Source organism: Psammomys obesus, unplaced genomic scaffold (assembly GCF_907164565.1).
Source record: "Psammomys obesus unplaced genomic scaffold, mPsaObe1.curated_primary_1811, whole genome shotgun sequence".
Classification (NCBI taxonomy): domain Eukaryota; kingdom Metazoa; phylum Chordata; class Mammalia; order Rodentia; family Muridae; genus Psammomys; species Psammomys obesus.
In genome coordinates, this window is record NW_026594377.1 from 5,810,271 (window position 1) to 5,833,537 (window position 23,267).

The 23,267-nt window shown below is 42.9% G+C and overlaps 1 protein-coding gene across 1 annotated transcript in view; it reads left to right on the plus strand.

Moving 5' to 3' along the window:
- Window positions 1-586: 586 nt before the first annotated feature.
- Window positions 587-23,267, plus strand: part of Klhl2 (kelch like family member 2) — a 104,128-nt gene continuing 81,447 nt past the window's right edge. Inside the window, exons 1-2 of the mRNA XM_055618806.1 lie at window positions 587-706; window positions 12,197-12,303. Of these exons, the coding sequence (XP_055474781.1) occupies window positions 669-706; window positions 12,197-12,303 (145 nt within the window). The 5' untranslated portion in view covers window positions 587-668. The remainder of the gene's footprint in view (window positions 707-12,196; window positions 12,304-23,267) is intronic.

The following is a 23,267-nucleotide window of genomic DNA, read 5'->3' on the forward strand; positions in this document are numbered from 1 at the left end:
AGAGTGTACTATTATGCACAAAAGCTGCTGTGTTGAACTCAGTACATATTAGTTAATATGATTAATCTCTTTTTAGTGTTGGCCCAAAATATATGGCCTAAGTGTCTTTGCAAAGAGAGAAAATTTAAATCAGATTTTGTCTTTGAAGTTTTCTTGAAGTACAACCCCATTCTATCTTAGTTTGTAAATAAACAAACTGTATACATAGTACATCTATGCATGTTTATGACTGTAGGTTGGCTGTTAAAGCAAGTTGATTTCCAACAGACTTTTTTGCAGCATTTTTATTTAGAGAGATCTGATAAGCTGTTTTCCCCTCAGTCTTCCATGTTTCTTTCTAGTTGACAGATTTGACATCAGGGAAATAATTACCCAGTGTTTTCTTCTTCTTCTTCTTTTTTTTTTTTTTGAGAAACCATAGTGACCATTGGAAAGCACTCTGAATTGTTGGTCGCTCTTGCTTGAGGACAGCCTTCTAAAGGAGCCATTTAGTTTGTCTCTTGTAGCTTGACAAGCTGGAACTAAAGTATCTTACTGAGATCTTTGTCTTTTTTGTTTTTGTTCTTTTCTCTATGTACAGATGCACAAAGCAGGGTCATCAGAAGCCCCTCGATTCAAAAGATGATAATACCGAAAAGCACTGCCCAGTGACGGTGAACCCCTGGCACATGAAGAAAGCCTTCAAAGTCATGAACGAATTAAGAAGGTAGTGTCTCGAATGCATATGTAGCCATTTGTCCTTTCCTTTGATTTTTCATTGTCTATGGGGAACCCTCCTCTCCCCATTGCTGCTCAGGTAACATGGGAAGCTTTTCTGCAGGGTTTTAAGGGGGAGAAAGGAGATGAGGAGCACACATGATGGAGGGATCCTCTGTCCAATAATAGTGTCTAGTCATGGGTGGCTAGTGTGAGCCCAAGCATTCTGTAAGAGAAAGGACACAGTGACTTTCCAAAGAAAATAGTTCATTTCTTCCTTCTTCCCTCCCTCCCTCCTTCCTTTCTTTCTTTTTTTTAAGTTTTAGTTTTTTTTTTTTTTTGAGGTAAGGTCTTGTATCTTCCAGGGTGAGGAGGACCTTGAACTCATGATCCTACCTATTCCACCCATGTGCTGGATGACAGGCGTGTGCTACCACCATCCCCCTGCTTATAATTGTTGTTGTCTTTTTTAATCTTTAAAACACCAATTGTACATTAAAGTAATAGCGTATCAGATACTGTGGTTTATTTTCATGTGTGTGTGTGTGTGTGTGTGTGTGTGTGTGTGTGTGTGTGTGTGTGGTGGGGGCACACGTGGTAGTTAGGGGATAGCCTAGGAACCAATTTTCTTGTGTTCTGGGTATTTGAACTCATGTCCTTAGCTTTGGTGACAAGCGCTTTTATCCTCTGAGCCTTTGATTTAAGTAGAATATTTTATTGATATTACTTGTTTCTTTAAAAAATTTTTAATATGATTACTAGAAAGTCATCACTTTCATCATATTTCCATTAATACTGCTGACAGGCTTCGGATTCTAGCCATAAAGAATGTGGAAAGATAACTTTTAGACAGGGAAACATGCAGCTTGTTTTGGTGGTGGTAGTTGTGGTTGTTGGGGACCAGTACCTGCCCATTGCTAAGGTGATTCTCATCTATGTTAAGGGTCATTGCCACCCCCTGGGCCTTCATGCCACACACCTGCAGTCCTAGCACTCAGCAGGCTGAGGCTGGCAGATCTCATGTTTAAGGAGTCTAGACTGTATGAAGTGATCCAGCTTAAGAAAAAAAGCCTTTGATGATAAGGGTGCCATTGTAAGCTGATTAAATAGGGTTTGGGGAGAGTGACCAGCAGGTAAAAGTGGTTGTTGCTCTTGCAGAAGACCAAGGTCTGGTTCCCAGCATTTACATTGTAGCTTTCAACAGTCATAACTTCAGTTCCAGGGGATCCAGTGCCCTGTTCTGAGCTCGTGGGACATCAGATGTGCATATAGTGCATACACATTGACTCAGCCAAAGCAGTTGAACATAAAGTCAAACAAATAAATCTAAAAGAAAAAAGACAGAAAAAGAGTGGCTCTTAGCAGAGCCACTCCAGACTCCTTCAACCCCCAACTCCTATCAGGCACAATAGCCTTGGTTTCCTTCTCTACCCTGGTCTCTGGTTGGTCTGGATGTGACTCACCACACCACAGGAACGAAATACCTGCTGTTCCCTCCCCTGAGGCAAATGACTGCATTTTGAGCTAAACTGACAGTTGCTCAGTATTTGACTTTGAGTCTTTGCTTTAGCCTAGGATTGTTTAGCCCTGGCCATCCCTGACCTGTTGTGGGTGTGGACTACATGGCTGTGAAATAGCATCTCCTTGTTCATTGTGTTGTACTGTTTCATAAGCTCATGTCACCAGCTAGTAGTTCGTGCTAACTTCAAACAAAGGAGAGCTTTGAGTAGTTGCTGTTGATTACTTGGTCTTTAACCAGACTTTCTCTAATGATGTCATTAACCAATAGTATTTTTAAGATGAACTATGTGAGGCTGGGGAGATGGCCCAGTTGGTAAAGTGCTTGCTGTGTAAGAATGAGAACTTGCTTTTGGAACCTTAGAACGTCAACCTTTGGCCTCCACACATTTGCACATATGCACGAAGGCACAGGCATATATATGCTAACACAGATTGAATTAACTGCATAGCTGGGAAGTGGATAAAGTAGTTTTAAGGCTTTTATTTTATAGGAGAGGGCAAGAAGCAAGAAGACTCTTGGGAGTTCATTAGGAAGATCTCTGAGTTTAAGGTCTGCATAGTGAGTTCCAGGGTTGCATAGTGAGATAGAATCTCAAAAAAAAAAAAAAAGTCATCTTCTTTTCTTATCTTTTGTAGCCAATTTGTGTAATTCTTTTAAAAATACACACAAAAGAAACTATTAGTGTATAGCTGAAAGTCTGAAAGTCACTAATTACTTCCTGTCCTTTCATCAGCTTCCTGTTGCCAGGAAAGGGTAGCCCGGGGTGGTTTCCTGACTTCTGGGAAAAGAGAACTTCCTTGTTCTTACCTTTCTGTTTGGCTTCCTTTGGCCACCAGCCCTCCAGCTCTAGCCTCAGTGTGGGAGTGGTGGTGGCTGGTACAGGGGTGGGGTGTGAGGGGGCTTCGCAGCTGTGCACTAGGGATGGCTTTTGTGAACTTTTTGCTGGTGGCGGCAAAGTCACTTTCATGAACCACTTGGGTAAGGTATGGTTGCCCACACATCTATCCCCAGATAGAGGTAGGAGGACAAGAGCTCTGTGAGAGAGGTTGTCTGTCTTCACTCTGTGAATGATAACACATCCCGGATGTGGGCAGTACCATTACATGGACCGTGGTTCTGGAAAAAGCCATCTGAATGCCAGTATCCCTTCTCTCCGCCCTTTGAACTGCTCAGATGTGAATAAGTCCGTACCACTATGCCACCCACCATGACGGACTGTACCCTCAAACTGTTACCCCAATAGGTTCCTTCTCTCTAGAGTCCCAGGACTCACACATAGGGTCAGGCACAGCAGTCTTTTGTGGTTTAGCTAGTTGCACAGCTGGGAAAGGTTGACCCTTAGCTAAGGTGAATAAGGCTTCGTGTTTTCACTTTGTAGACAAGGGTGAGAAGTCAGAGAAGGACAGACTCCTTCTAGGGTAGAAGACTGTGTGGATGTGGACCACATCTTCTGGGCAGTGTTGTACACTGATGGTTTCCAAGAAGCCAGGTAACAAAGCTAAGAACAGGGATTCGGGAGGCCGGCTCTAGAGCAGCACTGATTCTCTGCTAAGAAATGGAGCCTCTAACTTCACTTTTCCCAAGCACAAGTAGAGGGGTGTTGGTTTCAAATACAGGAGTTGTCAAAAATCAAACAGTGGACCCTCAACTCCCACTGTCTGTGAACTGGCTCAGTGAGCTTGCTCAGTGAGCTGGCAAGGTGTTCTCTCACTGTATCCTCTCAGTGTAAAACTTAGCTGATCCTAATGTGTACTGAAGAATTTGTGTGTGTGTGTGTGTGTGTGTGTGTTTAAATTAAGTTTGCCATGTGTGGTGGGTATAGGAGGAGACAAAGAAGCAGTGAACATCATAGGTATCTTTTTTATTTCGAGGCAGGATCTTACTTTGTAGCCTTGGCTGGTCTAACTCAACAGAGATGCCCTTGCTTCTGCCTCCCAAATTTCCAAGTGCTGGGATTAAGGCCTTTATTACCTGCCCCACTTCCTCTGTTTCTCTGTCTCTCTCTTTTTTTTTTTTTTTTTTTTTTTTTTTTTGAGACAGTTCTTACACATCCCTGGTCTCCTCTAGCTCACTATGTAGCTAGGGGTAACTATGAGCCCTTCATCCACCTGCCTGTACCTTCCACATACTGGAATTACAGGCGTGCACAGCCATACTCAGTTCTCAGAACTGTTACTGAGAAATTCAGATTGCCAGCTTTGTAGAGATTAAAGAACTGTAACAAAAAGGGCAACATTTTTTTTTTTTTTTAATCTTCAGCAGAAATTAAAGAAGTGATTTATTTCTAGGATATATGAATATATTTCTAGGATATATGATTCTACCTGAGCTTACAAAATTTGCAGTAATTCTTACTGGGGATATGGGCAGTGAGCAATCTCTTAGTTTTATTTAGAAGGAATCTAAGTTTTGACCCTTAAATTACATTTAGGGGGCTGAAAATGTTCTGTAAGGATGAACTGTGATTCACCTGTATGTCTTACATAATCCCTACATGTGTAGTTGTTTTCCAGTAGTAGTGGTTTTTATGGGCCAGGCACAGAAAACTGGAGTCTTTCTCTTAGAGGAATGATCATCACTTCCCTCCCCCACCATGCTCAAGGACTGACACAGCATGATACTACTATCTGTGCTGCACCTGCCAACGATCCAAGTGGCGATTCCTATGTGGTTGTTCGCACTTCCTTACTTAGAGGCCAAGGCAAGAGGATTGAACACTCAGCTCAAGCAAGGCTGCCAAGGTTTTCGTCGTTTCCTCTTAGTATTTTTAAATGGGGTTTTAGGAAAGTGACCTGGGGTTTGGCTATTTCTGTTCTAGTATTTTTGATATGGTAAAGTGTTGTCAGGACCTTTTGACTTTGTGCACTACAGTGGAATATAAGATCTTCCTTGAAGGGCAAGAAGCCCTTCAGTCTTTCAGATGTATTTATGTAAGAAAGATTGAGAGACAGCCTGGAGTATGGACAGACCCAGCAGTAGTCTGTAGGGTCTCCGTAAGCACTGGTGGTTGATTTCTTTTTAATGGTCTTTATTGAGCAGGGAGAGGATCATTAAACTCTTCTAGAATGTGAAGAAGGGCCAGTTGAAAGTGACTTCACTAAAGTAACCTGTCGTTCCTCCTTTCCCCTGAGGTACTGGTAACCAGGAGGCATGAATTACCTACTGCACTGCCTCAGTTTGTCCGGAAGTAAGAAAGTCTTACCCCACCTCGTTGCATTGATCTCAACCATTGAGCCATCCCTCCAGCACACAGATTTGTTTGTTTATTTGATTTATTTATCTTATTGGGTGTGCTTGTGTAAGTTAATGTGCACTGCATGCATGGAGTTGTGCATAGAGGCCAGAAAGGGGCATTAGGTCTCTGGAACTGAAGTTAACAGGCAGTTGTGAGCTGTTTGATGTGGGTGCTTGGGATGTCCTCTATAGGAGCAGTAAGCCAGCAGGTGCACCACCTGCTGAGCCAGTTCTCCGGCACCCCCTCTAAAGACAGGGCTTTGCTGTGGACAGGTTGGTCTGGAAGGCTTTTGAAGCCACATCCTCCTGCCTCACTTTACCATGTGCTGGGATTACAGGGCTGCAAGGCCATCTGTATCTCACCGTGTTTTATTGCTTGCTTGCTTGATTATTGTTTTGTTTGTTTATTTGGTGTTTTGTTCAAGACAGGATTTCTCTGTGTAGACCTGGCTGTCCTGGACTCTCTTTGTAGACCAGGCTGCCCTCTACCTCACAGAGCTCCGCCTGCCTCTGCCTCCCTGAGTGCTGGGATCACAGGCGTGTTCCACGGAGCCAGGCTCATCACCATGTTTTAAATAACAAACTTAGAGCAAGGTGTCCGGGTATGTATTATTGTGCAGGCTTTTCACTGTAGCTAGTCTCACCCACATATTCCAGACGCCCCTCTCCTAGCTTAACTGTTCCCCTCAGAGAGGCAGCAGCTTCCTCCTCTCTCTACTCTTTGCCTTTCCCACATTTTTTCTTTTCCCTCATATTTCCTTTTACTTTATTCATAAAGAAATCCTCTTTTAGTTCTCTTACAAGCAACCAACTGTTTTTGCAAGTCCCCAAATCCAAAGACATCCCTTCCCTACAGACACAGAGTTCATGCTTTCCCCAGGGTCTCCTTGTATCTGTACTCTATCATTTTTCATTCCAGTTCAGCTGTCCGAAGTCTGTCTGAAAGGGATGATAGAGTCTCTATTAGGAGACCCATTACTAGTTTAAAGCAGTTTCCAAATTGTTGGCAGTAACTGGCTCTCCTGTCAAGTTCCTCAGTAGGCTATCATATCAGCTGTAACTGGTTTTCCTCCTAAGTTCACGGTGGACTGTTCCCTGTTTTCCTGTGCTTGAAAGTCCCAGGCATTGACAGTCTCCTGAGGGGCTGAGTGTTCCTAGAGTTCTTAGCACACTGCTGAGTCTTGTCAAGCCCAGCACCTAGGTTTGGCTGCCACAGGAATTCACAGATGTCACCTGCCAGCATGGCTTTAGGAAGAACAGGGATAATAATGGCAACAGTGTGTTACACATGCTTGTCTGTTCTTGTCAGAATGTTCATTGTTGTCCGTTCCTTGATGTCTTAGTCCATTTTTTCGTAATGGACATTGTCAGGCTTAGATTTGGTTAAATTTGGCTAATTGAAATCTGCAAGTGAGGACTCTTGGACCTGTAAAGCAGCTTACCTGAGGCTCGGGAAATATTTCAGTCAGCCAAGTGCCAGTCCAGTTTCTACAAGCCACCTATATAAAAGGCTTGGCAGTGGTGGCCCACATCTTTACTTCCAGCACTTGGAAGACAGAGCAGGTGGATCTGAGTTCAAGACTAAGCTTGTCTATAGACAGTCAGGGCTATACAGAGAAACCCTGTCTTGAAAAACCAAAACCCAAACACACCTCAAAAAAGAAAAAAAAAAAGCCAGTGTAGTGGTCTATACATCCCAGTGCTGGGCGTGTAGACAGGTAGATGTGTGAATACACACAGTCACACACAGACACACACACGGATACAGGCATGCTCACAGACTCACACCACTGCACCACGCATGCCGTATTCACAAAAACACTTCATCACTCAACCCATCACTCAGCCTCCCTAGAGCCCAACAGTGGCTCTCAGAGCCCTGTCCTGACAGGGTCCGACACTGCCTCACCCTCTGCTTTCCTTCCTGAGATTTTAATTTCCTTGGCTTTTTTCTTGGCCTTTCTTCTAGTTTTGTGTTGTTTCTCTGACACTTGACACTACTCTCTGGCTTTGGTGTGCGTAGATTCTTGTTGGCAGCTTTTCGCATGAGCCTGGCACCTCAGGGGACATTCTGACTTGCTCCACGAGGCAGGAGATGCCTCCAAACTGTCCCTGGCACCTGAGAGAGAGGAGGGGGACTTCAGTGGACAACTAATTATTTCTGATATCTCCAAGTTGGATGACATATTTACTTTAAGAGGACATAGTGCCCTTTAAAAGTAGTGATAGGTTTTCAGCTCTTAGGAATTCATTTGCTTTAGATCACAAAACCAAACATCTTAATATATTCAGGCAGGGTTCATCATTTTCAAAGTTTTTTTTTTTCCCCCTAAGAAAGATCAATTTTTATGATACTGTTTCATTTAAAACAACCTTCTTAATGCTTCAACCCCTTAATATAGTTCCTCATGTTGTGGTGACCCCAACCATAAAATTATTTTACTGGTACTTTACAACAGTAATTTTGCTACTGTTATGAATCGTAATGTAAATATCTGATATGGAAATGCGACCCCTGTGGGGTCAAGACCCACAAGCTGAGACCCACTGAATTAGAGGATAAATTCCCCTCTCCCCAGTGTTATTTGAGTTTTACGTAAGCTCTGTTGTCTCCATATTCCCTTTCTAGGCATGACTTGTTTTCTGAAACTTTTTCATAGTTGGGCTTGGCCTCTTTCTTAGACAACACAGGCTTTCTCTCTGTTACAGTGTCTGTCTGTGTATCTCTGTGTCTTTTGTAGTTTGAGGCAAGGTCTGGCTGTACTGGCCTTGCACTGACCTTGAGATTCTCGTGGTTCCACCTCCCAAGTTGCTGATGTTTCAGGTGTGAGTCACTGTGCAGGCACTTGTGGGTTCTTTTATTGCGATTTGTTTCCTTGTGTGCCTCTCCATTCACCTGTAAAGTTCTTGCTGTCATGACATCGTCTTTCCTGTGGGAAGCTGACAGCCCAGGGTATCTAGGAGGCACCCTTGGAGTGGCTGAGGAAGGAACAGATGCAGTCCATGCCCAATAACACCTTTATTTCATTATTTTGAAGTCCTTTTCTATCTGCACTCTTTTCTTATTAGGTCACAAGTTCAGAAGTTCACTCAAAAAGATAGGGCGTGAGCTACTAAAAATGTCTTGTTTTTTTATTGTCAGACTTTGCATTCTCAGTTCTCTATACATCCCAGTCATTCAGCTTATAAGAAAGCACTTTTAGGAAGTGGGAGTGGGGCTGGAGAGAAGGATGGCTCAGCATTGAGAGTGTTTGCAGTTCTTATTGAAGAGGCCTTTGTTTTCCATCAACCACATAGCTGTTCACAACTGCTCTAACTCCAGTTCTAGGGATCTGACACCTTCTGGCCTTCATGGGCACCTGAATACCTGTGGCTCACACAGACACACACACCTGTGTATGCATGCCCACACAAGGCATACACACACACATGCACGCAGACATGGGGCATATGCTTACATACACACGTACATGTGCACATACAAATACTAAGAAATGAAAAGAAGAAATGGATGAGCAGCTGTGAATGCTGATGTATATTTAGTGCACACTCAACAGTACTCATCAAGAGGTTGGTCAGGTCTTTGTTTTACAGTGTTATTGCTTGACACAAAGGGATGAAAAGCAAGTATGTTATGATTTCTGATGAGGCCGTCAGACTTCCTGCAGCCTCGCCCAGGGTGTGCCCATATATTTTGTTCATGTTTTAGCCTTATTAGTTAACTGACATCAGCTAATAAGCCAGTGAGGCCAAGCTAATTATGCAGCAACCAGCAGGTGTTATGCTAGAAGGTTTGGATCAATGAGTAATTGTAATTGAAGCTGAGCGTAATTAATTATGTGATTTTTGAGGTATGCTACTTAAGATCCATCTTTTAATGAGAGCAGTAGGAGGGATTGCTGACACAAGTAAAACTCGGGTGAAGATGCCCTTGCTTTCGGTTTGACTGGAGTCTAGATTCCCCCTCACTATAGGAAAGCCAGGCTGGCCTCGTTATAATGAGACTATGCCATCGTGCTGACCCCTGGGTCCCTTGCTCATATCCATCCACTGCCACAGTTCCCCACTGTCCTTTGCTAAGGAGAATGTTTGCACAACACATAGTGTTTTTATTTTCTTTTTTTCTGTTTATGATTGTGTTTCTTCCTGATGGAACTAAATCTTATTTGTTTATAGGCAGACACACTGTGTTGCCCCAGAGGCTGGTCTGGAACGTGTCATCCTCCTGCCCCCTGAGCTTCTTGAGTGTTGGGATTACAGATGTAGGCTCCCATACCCAGCTTCTCATGGCGTCTTTATGGTGGTCCTTCCTGCTGTCTGGTGGTGCCTGTCCTTTGCTAGTTTCCTTAAGGGCGGAGATGGTCTTGAAGAGCTTTTCTGAGTGAGTGTATAAACTTTGATTCTTTTGTGGGGGGGAGTAAATGTTTTGTAGAGATAGTCCAGTTGAGCCTTTTATCAGCTAACATTTAAGTAATTTCTTGACTAAGGTGTGATGACTTATATCTGTAACTCCAGTTCTTAGCAAGCCAAAACAGGATCATTAAGAGTTCAAGGCCAGACTGGGCTTTGTTGTGATTTTGGTTCCAGCCTGGGCTATATGAGAGTTTAAGCCAGTTTGTTTGGTTCAAGTTTTACAAAATCTTGTAATTGCCCTGCTTGGATGTTTGTGTGGTGGAGACAAGGTGCTGGGTTTGGATCTTGATGTCAGAGCTTGGGGGTGGAGGAGGGCTGTAGGCAGGTTAGCCTATGTGTGTGGTGCTGAGAATAGACCCTAGATCTCATACATCACTGAGTTCACCCTTAGCCTGGCTATTTACCTTTAACCTTGTTTCTCCAAGTGTTCATCTCCGGGAATCTGAACAGTAGGTACTGTGCTGACTGACATGGGTCATGCAGGAGGGAAGCCCACGCTGCCTCTATCCTTTTCATGCTGGTTTACTTGCCGGCCCTGTCATTCACAGAATGACAGAATGTTTGTAATTCTCTGTGCTGATGGTAGACTCTATCACTGTTCACCTGATCTGGAGGGATTCCAAATGAGCGTCTCCTTTAATGACTCTAATGTGGGTCCTGCCTGATGCCTCCCTCAGTATCACGAGCCCATAACTCAGTGCCACCCACAAGCCACACTTCAGTCTAAATGGCACAGCAGTCATGAATTAGGCTGTCGTATCTGGAGCCGGGCTGCTCCTTTTTCTGATAGTTTCCCCTGAAGTAAATAGAGAATAAGTGACGGAAGACTTCCCAAAAAGTTTTGGTGTGAACCGAGTATCAAGTGAAAGACTGCAAGGATTTGGTTAAGCTCCCAAGAACGTGTTGCTTGTGAGCTGGTGGGAGATGAACACCAGGCTCTCTTGAAGGAGAGAGATGGGGGATAGAGAGCGAAGTGTGAGCTATGTACCCTTTGCCCACTGGAGTTCAGTGCTCACATATCTGCAGATAGGAGGTGTGCCTGTACCCCTCCCGTTGCTGTCTTTCATAAAATGGCTGCCAACAAATGTCTGGGCTTTGAAAGTTTCCTGCTAGTTCCAGAAATAGCAGCAATAACTTTTTTTTTTAATTACGCAGAGAATTAGTATCATGAAAACACCTAAAAAGTGGCCACCATACATTTTAAAGGGGTGTTTTAGAATTATAAGCAGAATTGTAGGTTGAAGGTTTTTTTTTTTTCCACTTAAAACTGGATATATTATTTACAGAAAAGACATAAAGTTTTTGAATAAACTATTTCAATAATGGAGGAGACATGACTTGATGCCTAGGGTTGTACATATGATAGGGGTGTAATAGGTACTTTTTTAAAAATATTTTTTATTTTAATTTTTATTAATTACACTTTATTCACTTTGTATCCCCCCATAAACCCCCCCTCCCAGTCCTACCTTCCCTCCCCCTTCTCCACGCATGCCTCTCCTCAAGTCCACTGATAGGGGAGGTCCCCCTCTCCTTCCTTCTGATCCTAGTCTATCAGATCTCATCAGGAGTGGCTGCATTGTCATCTTCTGTGGCCTGGTAAGACTGCTCCCCCCATCAGGAGGAGGTGATCAAAGAGCAGGCCAATCAGTTCACGTCAGAGGCAGTCCAGCTACTTTTCTTAGTTTTTTAAAAAAATATTAATTTATTTACTTTACATCCTGATCACAGCCACCCCTTCCTCCAAGATTTTGTTACTGGTAGTTCGGCCTCAAGGAATAATATATTTTATGTTGGTAACATGGTCTAGGTTAAGTGTTTCATGACCAAATGCTTTACAAGCAGCCAGTGTAGCTGAGTATAATTCCATCTTTGTGTGTAGACCCAGGGCCATTTCCAGGATGTTTTTTACTTCGGAAGGAGGGGTGTATGTGGTTCCTTTTGCTTGTCAGCATCACCCTGTTGCACCACTTCATGGATTCTGCTGACTCTGTCATTGCTGAGCTGTGTCTCCTCTCAGGCATTGCTGGTCTGCCTCCCTAACTACCTGAAGGGTGAGAGATCAGTGGTGAAGTTTGGAGAGATTTCTGTGGCCAGGGTAGGGCCCAGCACAGTGGACCGTTATTTAGCATCCCGTTTTCTGTCTTTATGTTTAGGCATCCTGTTAGAAGGGAACGGATTTTCTGAAAGTAGACAAGACCTCAAAAAACAAATAAACAAACAAAAAACCAAGAAACTAAAAACAGGTTTTTACAGCAATAGTTTTGCATAGAATGTTGAATAGTTTTATTATTGGAGGCATTTACATTTTCTTTTTCTCCCTGGGAACAGTCAGAATTTGCTGTGCGATGTCATGATTGTGGCAGAAGATATGGAAATCCCTGCTCACAGGGTGGTGCTGGCGGCCTGCAGCCCTTATTTCCACGCCATGTTTACAGGTATGAGATATTTTAGTGTTTAACATGTATTCAGACCTGAGACCCTTCCATGTTCACCCTTGTTTTCAGCATTTCGGTTTTATGAGATGAGGAATTATAGAGGGAGTGCCTGTATCCGTGGTGAATCCCCTCACCTTTGCGTTGCATCATTGTCATCAGTAAATGTGTGCACTCTGCATTTAGGCCTCCGGTCAGCCGTGCCGCCCCTGCAAGGTGACACGCACGTATTCTCTCAGTGTGCCTTCCTGCCATTTAGAACAGCATTTTGGGCCCTTCAGTTATTATTGGTTTGTTTTTGACTATGTTAAAGGAAAGGCATTTTTGCTGTTTTATGTTTTCCTTCAAACGAGTTTGCACATTTTGCTTTATCCAGTATTTATAGTAAACTGAATCGTAGTCTTATGATCATTTAATTTGTAAATCCAAGAAAAAGGCTGATGTATTTTCTCATAAGCTTAGGTTTTGCTTTGGCATGTATAAACATGTATAGCTTGCTGTTAGCACTTTTGGAAAAGAAGTAATGTATGCCAGTTATGCCTGCAGCTTCATAGCAAAACCAGCTCAGAGCTGGGATGGAGCTTAGTGGTACAGCATCTATCTAGTATGCACAGGCCCTTTGTTTGGTCCTCAGCAGGGCCAGAAGGTAAAGGAAGAAGAGAAGAGAAGAGTGGGGATGGGAGGGGCCTGGGAGAGGAGAAGGAAAAGGAGGGGCAGGGAGGGGAGGATATGGACAGTCCTCTTACAAAGACACCTAAAACTGTGGATAGGTACAAATCCTGTGTAAAGTGGATATTTTGTATACGCATATGCACCTATACAGTTTAACTTGTCAATTAGGCAAAGAGTAACAACAAAGAGCAATATGGGATACTAAAACATGCTTTAATAAAATAGCTGGCATTTTGTGCTTAGGAAGTATTTCTTAATAAAGTCACATGGCCATAAGCTTGGCAGAACTATGATGCTTGACTGATAATCCAGCTAGCTACTGATGGCGAACATACACTGTAGCCATGCTGAATAGAGAGATGATTCGTGCTCGGGTGTGACAAAAGCAGGATGCCTCTGAGATCAGTGTCCAGTTTAAAACTTAACAAGTTTTATTTCTACAACTTCCCGTTTAATATGCTCGCACCGTGGTTGGCTATGAGTAGCTTAAACCGCAAAAGATAAAGCTGATGAGGGTAAACTAACTGTAATGTTGCACAAGGAAATAAGATGTCTGTTCAGAGAGTTTAGTCTTTGTTTCTTGCTACACCGGATAGAAAGAGTGAGGTGGGTATGTCAGAAGATAAACGTCTAAAGTTGTAGGTAGGCATGTGGCATACACCTTTAATCCCAACAGGCAGACACAGGTTGCTCTCTGAATTCGAGGCTAGCTCAGTCCACACGGCAAGTTCTAGGACAGTCAGGGGTCACAACCTTGTGCGAACCACTAGGTCTTTGGAGACTGATTTGAATAATCCAGCCTTCACTTTCGCTATATGGAAAGCAACATGATAATATTGTTCACGTCCTGGATGTTTATAAAGTTTTCATGAGGTCATATATGGGAATTTATTAGCACTTTTCTTGGCCAGTGGAAGATGCTCAGTCTAGCTAGGTGTGGTGATGCACACCTATAACCCAGCAATTGAATGGCAGGGGCAGGAGAGAGTGTGTGCACTCCTGTGTGCACATATGTTTACAGTAATTAAAGAAGTGGCCATGGATTTGAGAAGGAATGGGAAGAACGGAAGAGGACTTCAGAGTCAGAGTGGGAGGGGTGGAAATGAGGCAAATATAGTACCCATGTATGAAATTCTCAAAAATATTTTTTAGAAGTCAAAGCCAAACTAGAACCCAAGAGAAACTGCTCAGTTTGTGCTGGCAGTGTCATGGTCTTCTCAACCTAAATTCTGTTATATTGTATGAGAATAGGAGATTGAGCAAACCTTAGGCTAGACATCTACATTAAAAAAAACAAACTATGAGTGCATATTAATTCTATAAAATAGTGAATTTTGCTATGACATTTCATATGTGCACATGACATACTGTAGTCACGTTCATTCTCTTGCCTTATCTCTCCTCCCGTCGGGTCCCTATGCCTTCTGTAGTAATTTCCCTTTTACTTTCATAGCTTCATCCCCTCCTCTCCCTCCAACTGTCTGTCCTCTCCCGTCCTCCCCACTTCTTGTTTCTTTTCCTTTCCCTTTCCCTTATCCGTTCCCTTTCCTTTCCTACCTTGTTTCACATAGCACAATCTAGCTTTGAACTCAAAATGTAGCGGAGGATTCATAGACATTTTCTTTGAGGAAGTTTTTATTCTCTATGGATTAACAAAAATGTCGTTATTAACTTAGTGAGGCACAGTGGGATGGGGCTTTAGTCCAGCTACATGGCAGCCTGTGCCTAGGAGTTTGCGGTAGTATGGCCAACCTAGCAAGGCTCTGCTTGAGGGAAAAAATTATATTTATTTAGTTTTTATTTCATCTATGTGTGAGCATGTGTGTGTTTCTGTATGTGGTGTGTATAGGGGAGGTGGCAGAGGTGCAAAGAACAGCTCACATTCCCTGGATCTGGAGTTAGAGGTGGTTGTGAACTACCTGACTTGAGTGCTAGGGTCTGATTCTGGTTCTGTGCAAGAGCAGAGAGCACTCTTAACCACTGAGCCAACCACCACGCTATCTCTCCTGTCTAGGCCCCTATTGTAATCTCCCATAAACTGTAGGTGAAAATTTCATTAGAATTATGTGATGTAAAAATTAATTCTGTTACTCCTTGTAGTTTCAAGTATTAAATAGAGAAAAAAGGTGATAAATAATTCCATGGTGTAGTTGCAGGTTTTCATCTTGTGAAGTCTGGGACTATTTAGAGTCAGGCCAGGTGGTTAACTATGACTTGAAAAAGAACATAGCAAATTGGGTTCTTGTGTTTTTAGGCTGTTTGTAAAGATGTAGTCTTTAAGACACTTTTATTTAACAAAAACATTTAGTTTTATTTGGTGATACAGGTTAAAATTCTTTCTTTTAAGATTTATTTTTGCTTTTAATTGTGTGTTTGCATGTGCGTGTGTGCATATGAGCAGGGGTGTTGGATCCATCTAGCCCTGGAACTATAGGCAACTGTGAACTGGGTGCTAGGATGTTAGTGCGGGTCCCCTGGAAGAACAGTAGGTGTTCCTAGCCACTGAGCCATCTCTCTGGCCCCACAGTTAAAAATTCTTAAACTCTAGTCGGAGATACTGAGTAATATGTACTTCTTTGGGAGTACATACTTTTTGATAACTTTCTGTGCCATGGTAAATATAAATTAGCAAAAGATAAAAAAAATAAACACAGATTATTAGCTGAGTGATTAAAGAGTGTAAAAGTTGTAAATTATATGCATGGCTTGATTTGTCTAGGATTCATGCTTTCATACATCAAGAAACTGAGCATCCCGAGGTTAAGAACACTGTCTGCTTTTCCAAAGGACCCGGATTCAGTTCCCAGCACCCACATGGCAACTCATTACTGTCTATCATTTCAGAGATCTGACACCTTTACACTAATGCACATAAAATAAAAGTAAATAAATTATTAAAAAAGTAAAGAAAGAAAGAAACTGAGCATCTTCCATTTGTTAGATGTTCTGTAGGCTGTGAGGATCATGGAGATGAACAAAGCTGATGAGCTCTGGTTCATATGGGGAGAGGAGTCTAGGGTAGGAAATGATTAAAGAGGAGCACTCTGCTATTCATGGCTGCTGTGGAGAAAATGAAAATAGGGTGCTTTAGGCAACAAGCCTAAGTTAGAATGTCTGAGGCTTCATGTGACAGAAAATGCCACTTTAGCTGGGCCAAATAGTAAGGAGGAGACTGGGCACCAGGTACAGCTGATCTGCAGCCTGAGAGCTGAACCCGCTTTCTTCTGTCTCTTTACCTGTTACCATCAACAAATACCTCCAGGTTGGTCCTCCAGAATGCAGGATGTCTACAAGAGTGGAAGTAGCTTCTTAGAGGAGGAACCCTGTGTCCTTTCAATGTTCTTTTAGAAACTAGTAAGTCTTTGCCACAAGTTATCCAGTGAGACAAAAGCTACAGGTATGTGAATTTACCAAGTTTGCCTGAGTGCTGAAGAATTAGGGCAGCGTGTTGTGCCATGACTACCATAGTGAGTGACTGGTGGTGTCCTGTGGAATCACTTTGCCTGACTGACATTTCTAGCAGCTTCATTGTAGCCCAAGCTAATGGAGAACAGACGTCAGTGATGATTACTGTCAATGACAAGTAAAACTTGAAGAGGGATGGGACAAATTAATTAAATGTGATTTATTTTCTGTCATTTATTTTTTAGGTTCTCCATGTAATCAAAGCTTTGGTATTGGGTTTTTGTTTTTTAAGTACCCTTTAATTTTAAATAAAATTGAAATTAGATTCATAGACTTTAATGAAGTAGATTATTAATTTTAAACCTATACACCCTTTTTAAAGATTTTCTTTTGCGTAATTTTTAAAACATATTTTTAATTGAAATAGAGATGCAACACTTTCTCCCCTCCTTTTCCTCCCTCCAATTCCTACCAGGTACTTTGCTTCCAACCCCTCCCATGTTCCAAGGTTGGCTACTCTGCATTGGACAATCAGTTAGGGGTCTCCTTACTGGGAGAGGCAAATTTTACTTCTCTCAGCAAGTCACTCGCTGCCTTTAGTTCTTTGTTTAGGGTGTGACCCCCACCCCCAAATTTCCCCTTCCGTGTTAACATGGTCATTGATACTGCCATTGTTCCACCTTATTTGTGAAGCCATTTGGAGGAGAGACTTTTTCATATCAGACTTTTTGGTGTTCTGGCTCTTCTGTGATGTTTCTGAGCCATGAATGGAGGAGCTGTGAAGTACACGTATCTGTTGGGGCAGGACTCCCCGTGACCTGTTGATCTCTGTGTTATGTCCAGTTGTGCTTTTCTGTGACGGTCTCCATTTGTTATAAGGAGGGGCTTTTTAGATGAGGGGAGGTAGCTGCACATACCCTAGTTTCACACATGTAGATTTTACTTTTGTTTTTAGTGATATATATACATGTATCTATATGTAAGTTTGTGCATGTGAATGCAGTACCCATGAAGGCCAGAATGGGGCATTAGATCCCTTGATACTGAATAATAGACAGTTGTAATCTGCCAACATGGGTGCTGGGAACCAAATTATAAATCCCTTGTAAAAACCAGCATCTGCTCTTAAAGTCTGAGCCATCTCTCTAGCATCCCTCCCCCTTCACTTTTAATTTATCTCATTCAGAATGGATAAATGAAGCTACCAGTTGGTGTAGCGCCTCAAGAGCCCTGGTTAAAGGTTCTCAGTACAAACAGTTTTTAGCCATTCATATATCTTTGAGGTTTTACAACTTGGATGACTTCTTTTTTTTTTTTTTTTTTTTTAAATCAAGGAGATGATGTGTTATTTGCTGATGAATTTACTTAATCCAGCTTGCAGTGTAAACTGTATGCTTAATAAGTGTTGGTTCCCAGAAGGAGAAAGACAAACACGGTATATACTCACTTATATAGACCTATAAGATATGATAAACATACACACCTAAAAAAGATAATCAAGAGAGCGGACATGGGGTAAGATGATCAATCTTCGTTTAGAAAGACAGATGGGATGCGCATTGAACGTATGACAGGAGTCTACTGAGCGCATTTGAAAGACTCTAACTAGCAGTGTTTTCAAAGCAAAGACTCATGAACAAACCTTTGGCAGAGTACAGGGAATCATAAGAAAGAAGGGGAGTTAGTCTGATGAGGAAAGGATAGGAGCTCCACAAGGACCAAAGATATCTGGGCACAGGGTCTTTTCTGAGACTGACATGCAACCAAGGACCATGTATGAATGTAACCTAGAACCTCTAGTCAGATGTAGCCTGTGGTAGCTCAGTAACCAATTGGTTTCCCATAGTGAGGGGAACAAGGACTATTTCTAACAAGAACTCAATGACTGGCTCTTTGGCCTCCCCACCCCCTAAGGGAGGAGCAGTCCTGTTAGGCCACAGAGGAGAGCTTTGCAGCCAGTCCTGAAGATACCTGATAAAAGAGGATCAGATGAATGGGGAGGAGGTCCCCCCTATCAGTGGACTTGGCAAGGGGCACGGTGGAGATGAAGGAGGGAGGGAGGGACTGGGAGGGAATGAGGGATTGGGACACGGCTGGGATACAGAGTTAATAAAATGTAACTGATAAGAAAAAAATAAAATTCAGAAAAAAATAGAAAAAAAATAAGTGTTGGTTGACTAAAATCCTTTATAGAATCTGATCAAGATAAACATAAACATTATGCTAAGTAAATATGCTTTCTTTTAAATTGGCATGCTCCCCCTCCCATTTATTTATTAATTCATGCAACCAGTGTTGGGTTTCTGTCAGGCATTGCATGGTATAAGACTAAGAAAGCCTTACTCTGTGCCATTAGGAAGCCCAAAAGAACCAGGGAAAGGGTTGATTATGACAGAGTGGACAAGCACAAAGAACCCAGCTCTATCTAGAGTGAGAGCCTGACCCAGCTGTGGGTCGTGAGCTGATAATGCATCCTGGAGAGGATCCAGTGAAATCTTGAAGTCTGTGGATATTGTCCTGGGGAATAGGGGAATAGGGTATAGAGTGTGGTAGGACAAGCTCAGGCATCCAGGCAAGAAGTTGTTTGGTCTGTGTGAAAAACTCCAGGCAGTTCTCTACTGCTACAGTTTATGTCTGGAAGTGAGAGAGAGTATATGAGGTTAGGTAATAAGTTATAGGCTCACTGTAGAAGGGCTTGTATGCTCGGTCACGGAGCAATGGACAGATTTTGAACGTAGTCATCCAGTGTGTCAAGTTGTCACCAGAGAGTGGATGATAAGCATTGGAGTGTTGTTGAGTTTGGTTCCCAGTATTTCTGTTGGTTGACACACAATACCTGTACCTCCATCTCTAAGGGAACTGAAATCCACTAAGACTCTTGGGACACCTGTGCTTATGTGCACACCTATACACAGACACAGGTACATGCAATTGGAAAAAAAAATTGGGGTATTACTATATAGGTCTCCCAAACATGATAGGACCCCTGTGATGCAGTGGGTCTTCCTCCTGCAGGCTTTGCTGAAAGATGGATTGGTGGGTAATGAAAAGAGAACAGTGCAAAGTTACTGCTGCGCAGGTGTTCAGCACAAGCATCTGCATGGGATTTTAATTTAGTTCCCAAGTTAGTCTTAGGGAACTTGGTCCACGGAGCCTGTAAAAAAGTTATAGGTGATATAGGAATTGCTGTACAGTGTCATAAGTTAGCTCCTCTGCTCATGATTATTTATTTTATGTGTAAGCACTTGCCTACAGGTCTGTGTGTTTATCTCATGCATGCCTGGTGCCCGAGGAGGCCAGAATAGGGTGCTGGATTCTTTGAAACTGGACTTACAGATGGCTGTGAGCTGCCATGTGAGAGTAGGAACTGACCCCAGGTCTCTGTAAGAGCAGTAACTGTACCTCGCCTGTGAGTACATTAGTACAGACCAGTGTATAACATGCTGTGTGTGGAGACTCAGCTCCCTCCTTCTACCATGTGTTTCTTAGGTATGCAGCTCAGGCATTAGCAAGCAATTTACCCACTGACCCATCTTGGCGACTGGTGATAGTTTTTAAAAATTCGTTATCAAACATAAATCTCAGAAAGCCATACTGTTTAAATATATGCTCTATAAAGGTAGCAAAGGGCAGTAAATAAGATTCTCTGTAACACCTAAAGTTGGATATAAATAGCTTTCGCTGTTCTCCTTCCCTGTGCTTTGATTTTTGGAAATTTTAATCTATGAATGCATTTGGTGGCAAGCTTTTTGTTTTTGCTACTTTGTTTTTATAGATTAAGATGAACTGGATATTAAAACATTTTAAAAGCAGTATATAATTGAGGTTAGCTTTGTTGGAGGCAGATGAATTTTCTGGGGAGATAATCTTTAAAAAAAATAGCATGTACAGAAAAAGATGTGATTTAGGAAAGTGCCTCTTTTGTAAAACATAATAGTGAAAACTGCCTGGCATAGGGCTATTTTTTTTTCCGGTCATATACATAACTTAAGATTCTTGGTTTTGTCTGAGGCTTTGTCTAAGCTAACTCATGCTGAAGTATGGGAAGTAGGTTCATGGCTTTGCACCTTATTGCCCCAAGCTCTGTAGGACTTTGCAAATTCTAGGGGTACTGTGGATGCAGCAAGGTATTACTGAGACAAGGTAAGCTGTCCACAATCTAATTTGGAGGGGCAGTAGGAGATTGCCTAGGTGGTAAAGGGCTTGCCCCATAACCTACATAAAAAGGCAAAATGTAGGCTGTGAGCCAGAGGTAGGGCAGGTCAGAGCCAACCAGTGCCTTCTAGGTATTACAGCAGTGAGCCCCTTGGGCACTCACAGCATCTTTTAGCTTGCACTGAATCTGTAGTCAGTCTTGCATTAAATCAAGGAAGTCAGCATTCTAACATAAGCCCTCACCCATAACTGAGAAGCTGTGGGTTGTCGGTGAATTCTGAAGGATGGAGAGCCAGTTTTCTGAATTGTCATGGCTCTTGGTAGGTTCACTATGCCCCATTGTATGGCCCGATAGTTGGAAGTGTGTTGATAAGCACAATTTGGACTTAATGGTCTATTAAATTAAAAAAAAAAAAAAAAAAAAAAAGAAAGAAAAAAGAGGACAGGTAGTTGGGAGTTGGGAGGTCAGGGTAGGTCTGGTAATAGTTAAGGGGAAGTGTTGGGGGTGAATATAATCAAATTAAATTGAGGGCTGGAGAGATGGCTCAGTGCTTTACTTAGGTGCTCTTTTAGTAGACTCTGGTTCAATTCCCTGCACCCACATGACAGCTCATAACCAACCAGCTGGCTGGCCTCCAATAACATCAGGCACGCACTTTGTGTGAAGGCTTACATACAGGCAAAGCACCCCTAGCCATAAAATAAATACATAAAATAAAGTTTAAAAAGTGCATTGTATGAGATTCTCCAAGAATTAATTTAAAAAATATTGAAACAAACAAACAAACAAACAAACAAGCCTGGGTGGTACATACTTACAGTCCCAGTACTGGAAAGGCAGGTGGGTCCCTGGAGCTCACCTGCTTAGTCTGATGGGGAAGCTGCAGGCCGATGACATGCCCTGTTTAAAAGGTGATGCCATTCCTAAGACTCATGGGAATGATACTGGAGGTTGTTGTCAGGTGTTGGGGCACACACACAGAGACACACTAACTGTAAGTAGGAATGAGTGTTTTAACTTTTGGTACTTAAAGGCCTTGGGATTGTACAAACTTCAGGGATCGAGGAGACAGGGAGAGGAGGGGAGCAGGGAGGAGGGCATTATATACACAGGTGAGTTGATTTTCAGTATTCCTCCATTCTTTTTCAAGGCGAAGCACAGAAACACTGCGGCTCCCTTCCTCCTCAGGAAGTGGCCTCTTTCGTACCACAGATCCATGCTTTCTCTTCAGGGATTGGCAGGGCACAGTGTGACACAGTTCAGCCCTGAGAGAACAGCTTCTTCCTGAGCTCTTGTCAGGCCATCTCTAGGGGAGCAGGCAGTGAAACGCCTATTGCTGTGATTATCCTCCCCCCACCCACCCACTCAGGGCTTCTTTTTGCAAGGGAGTCTTGTAAAATAACAGATTCCCGTAGGCTTTCCTGATAGTTTGTGGTGTGAAAACCATTCCGTGTCTGAAACAGAATCGAGCTTTGAAGAAACCTTGAGTCCACTGTTATTTTTATTAACGTGAGATGCAGGATTCAGGTGAAACTTGGTGGCACAGCCTCCCAAGTTTTCCAGAGTTCTAGCCCTAAACCATAGTGAATTCTAGAATGAAACCTTTCTGCTGAGGGTTGTTCCTTCTTGGGCCAGCCTTCTGGTTTATAGCTGAGCATGTCTGTCTCTGTCTCTGTCTCTGCCTGTCTCCCTGTCTCTGTGTGTGTGTGCTTGTCTCTGTCTCTCTCTATGTCTCTGTTTCTGTGTCTCTGTTTCTCTCTGTCTCTCTGTGTTTGTGTGTGTATCTGTGTCTTTCTCTGTATGTATCTCTGTTTCTCTCTCTCTCTCAATCTTTCTCTCTTTCTCTGTGTCTATTGCGATACTGGAAACTGAGGCTAGAGTCCAACACTGCCAGACACTCTATGACTGAGCTACACCTGCAGCCCCTTTTTACTTTTTATTTCCAGACAGGGTCTCGCTAAATTGCCCAGGCTGGCCTTGAATTCACTGTCACTAAGGCAGGCCTTGGACTTGTGATCTCCTTGTCCCAGTCCCCTGAGTGGCTGATCGCATGCCTGTACCACCAGGCCTAGCCAGTTAATTGAAGGTCTGTGTGTATCCTAGACTATTATATGTTGTCCTGTTGCTCAGCTGCTTCCTATCCTTACAAAGTCCCCATGGTATGAGTTGTTGCTGTTCGTACCTCTCCTCCTCCTCCTCTGTTTCTGTCCATCCGTGGGTCCTAGGAAGAAGGGCTTGTGCCACAGTTTATCAGGCTGAGATGCAAAAGGTGGCAGACTGTAGGAGCTTATTGTGGTGTTGAGGATGAGGGACTGTAGATGGCAAGTAGGAGCTGAACTTACGTAGATGGTGTCTGTGATAACCTTTGCCATTGCCATTAACTGCAGCTGTTTGTGTAATTTGTCCTTGACTCTGCTCCTACATGAAGGTTGTGACTTCTCACTGAGAGCCAGAGCCTCTGTGTGTGGCCCAGGTCCTGGGCAGATGTCGGTGTACTCCTTGTTATCAGCCAATGATGACAGCATTGTTACTCTTATGGATGTGATTAAAACCATCACGAGGGTGCTAGAGAGATAGCTCAGTAGTTAAGGCTGCATGTGGTTCTTCTGAAGGGCCCAAGGTCAGGTTGCAACAGTCACAAAACTGCCAGTAAATACAGCTCCAAAGGATCTATCTGATGCCCTCTTCTGGCACCTGCACACACACACACACACACACACACACACACACACAC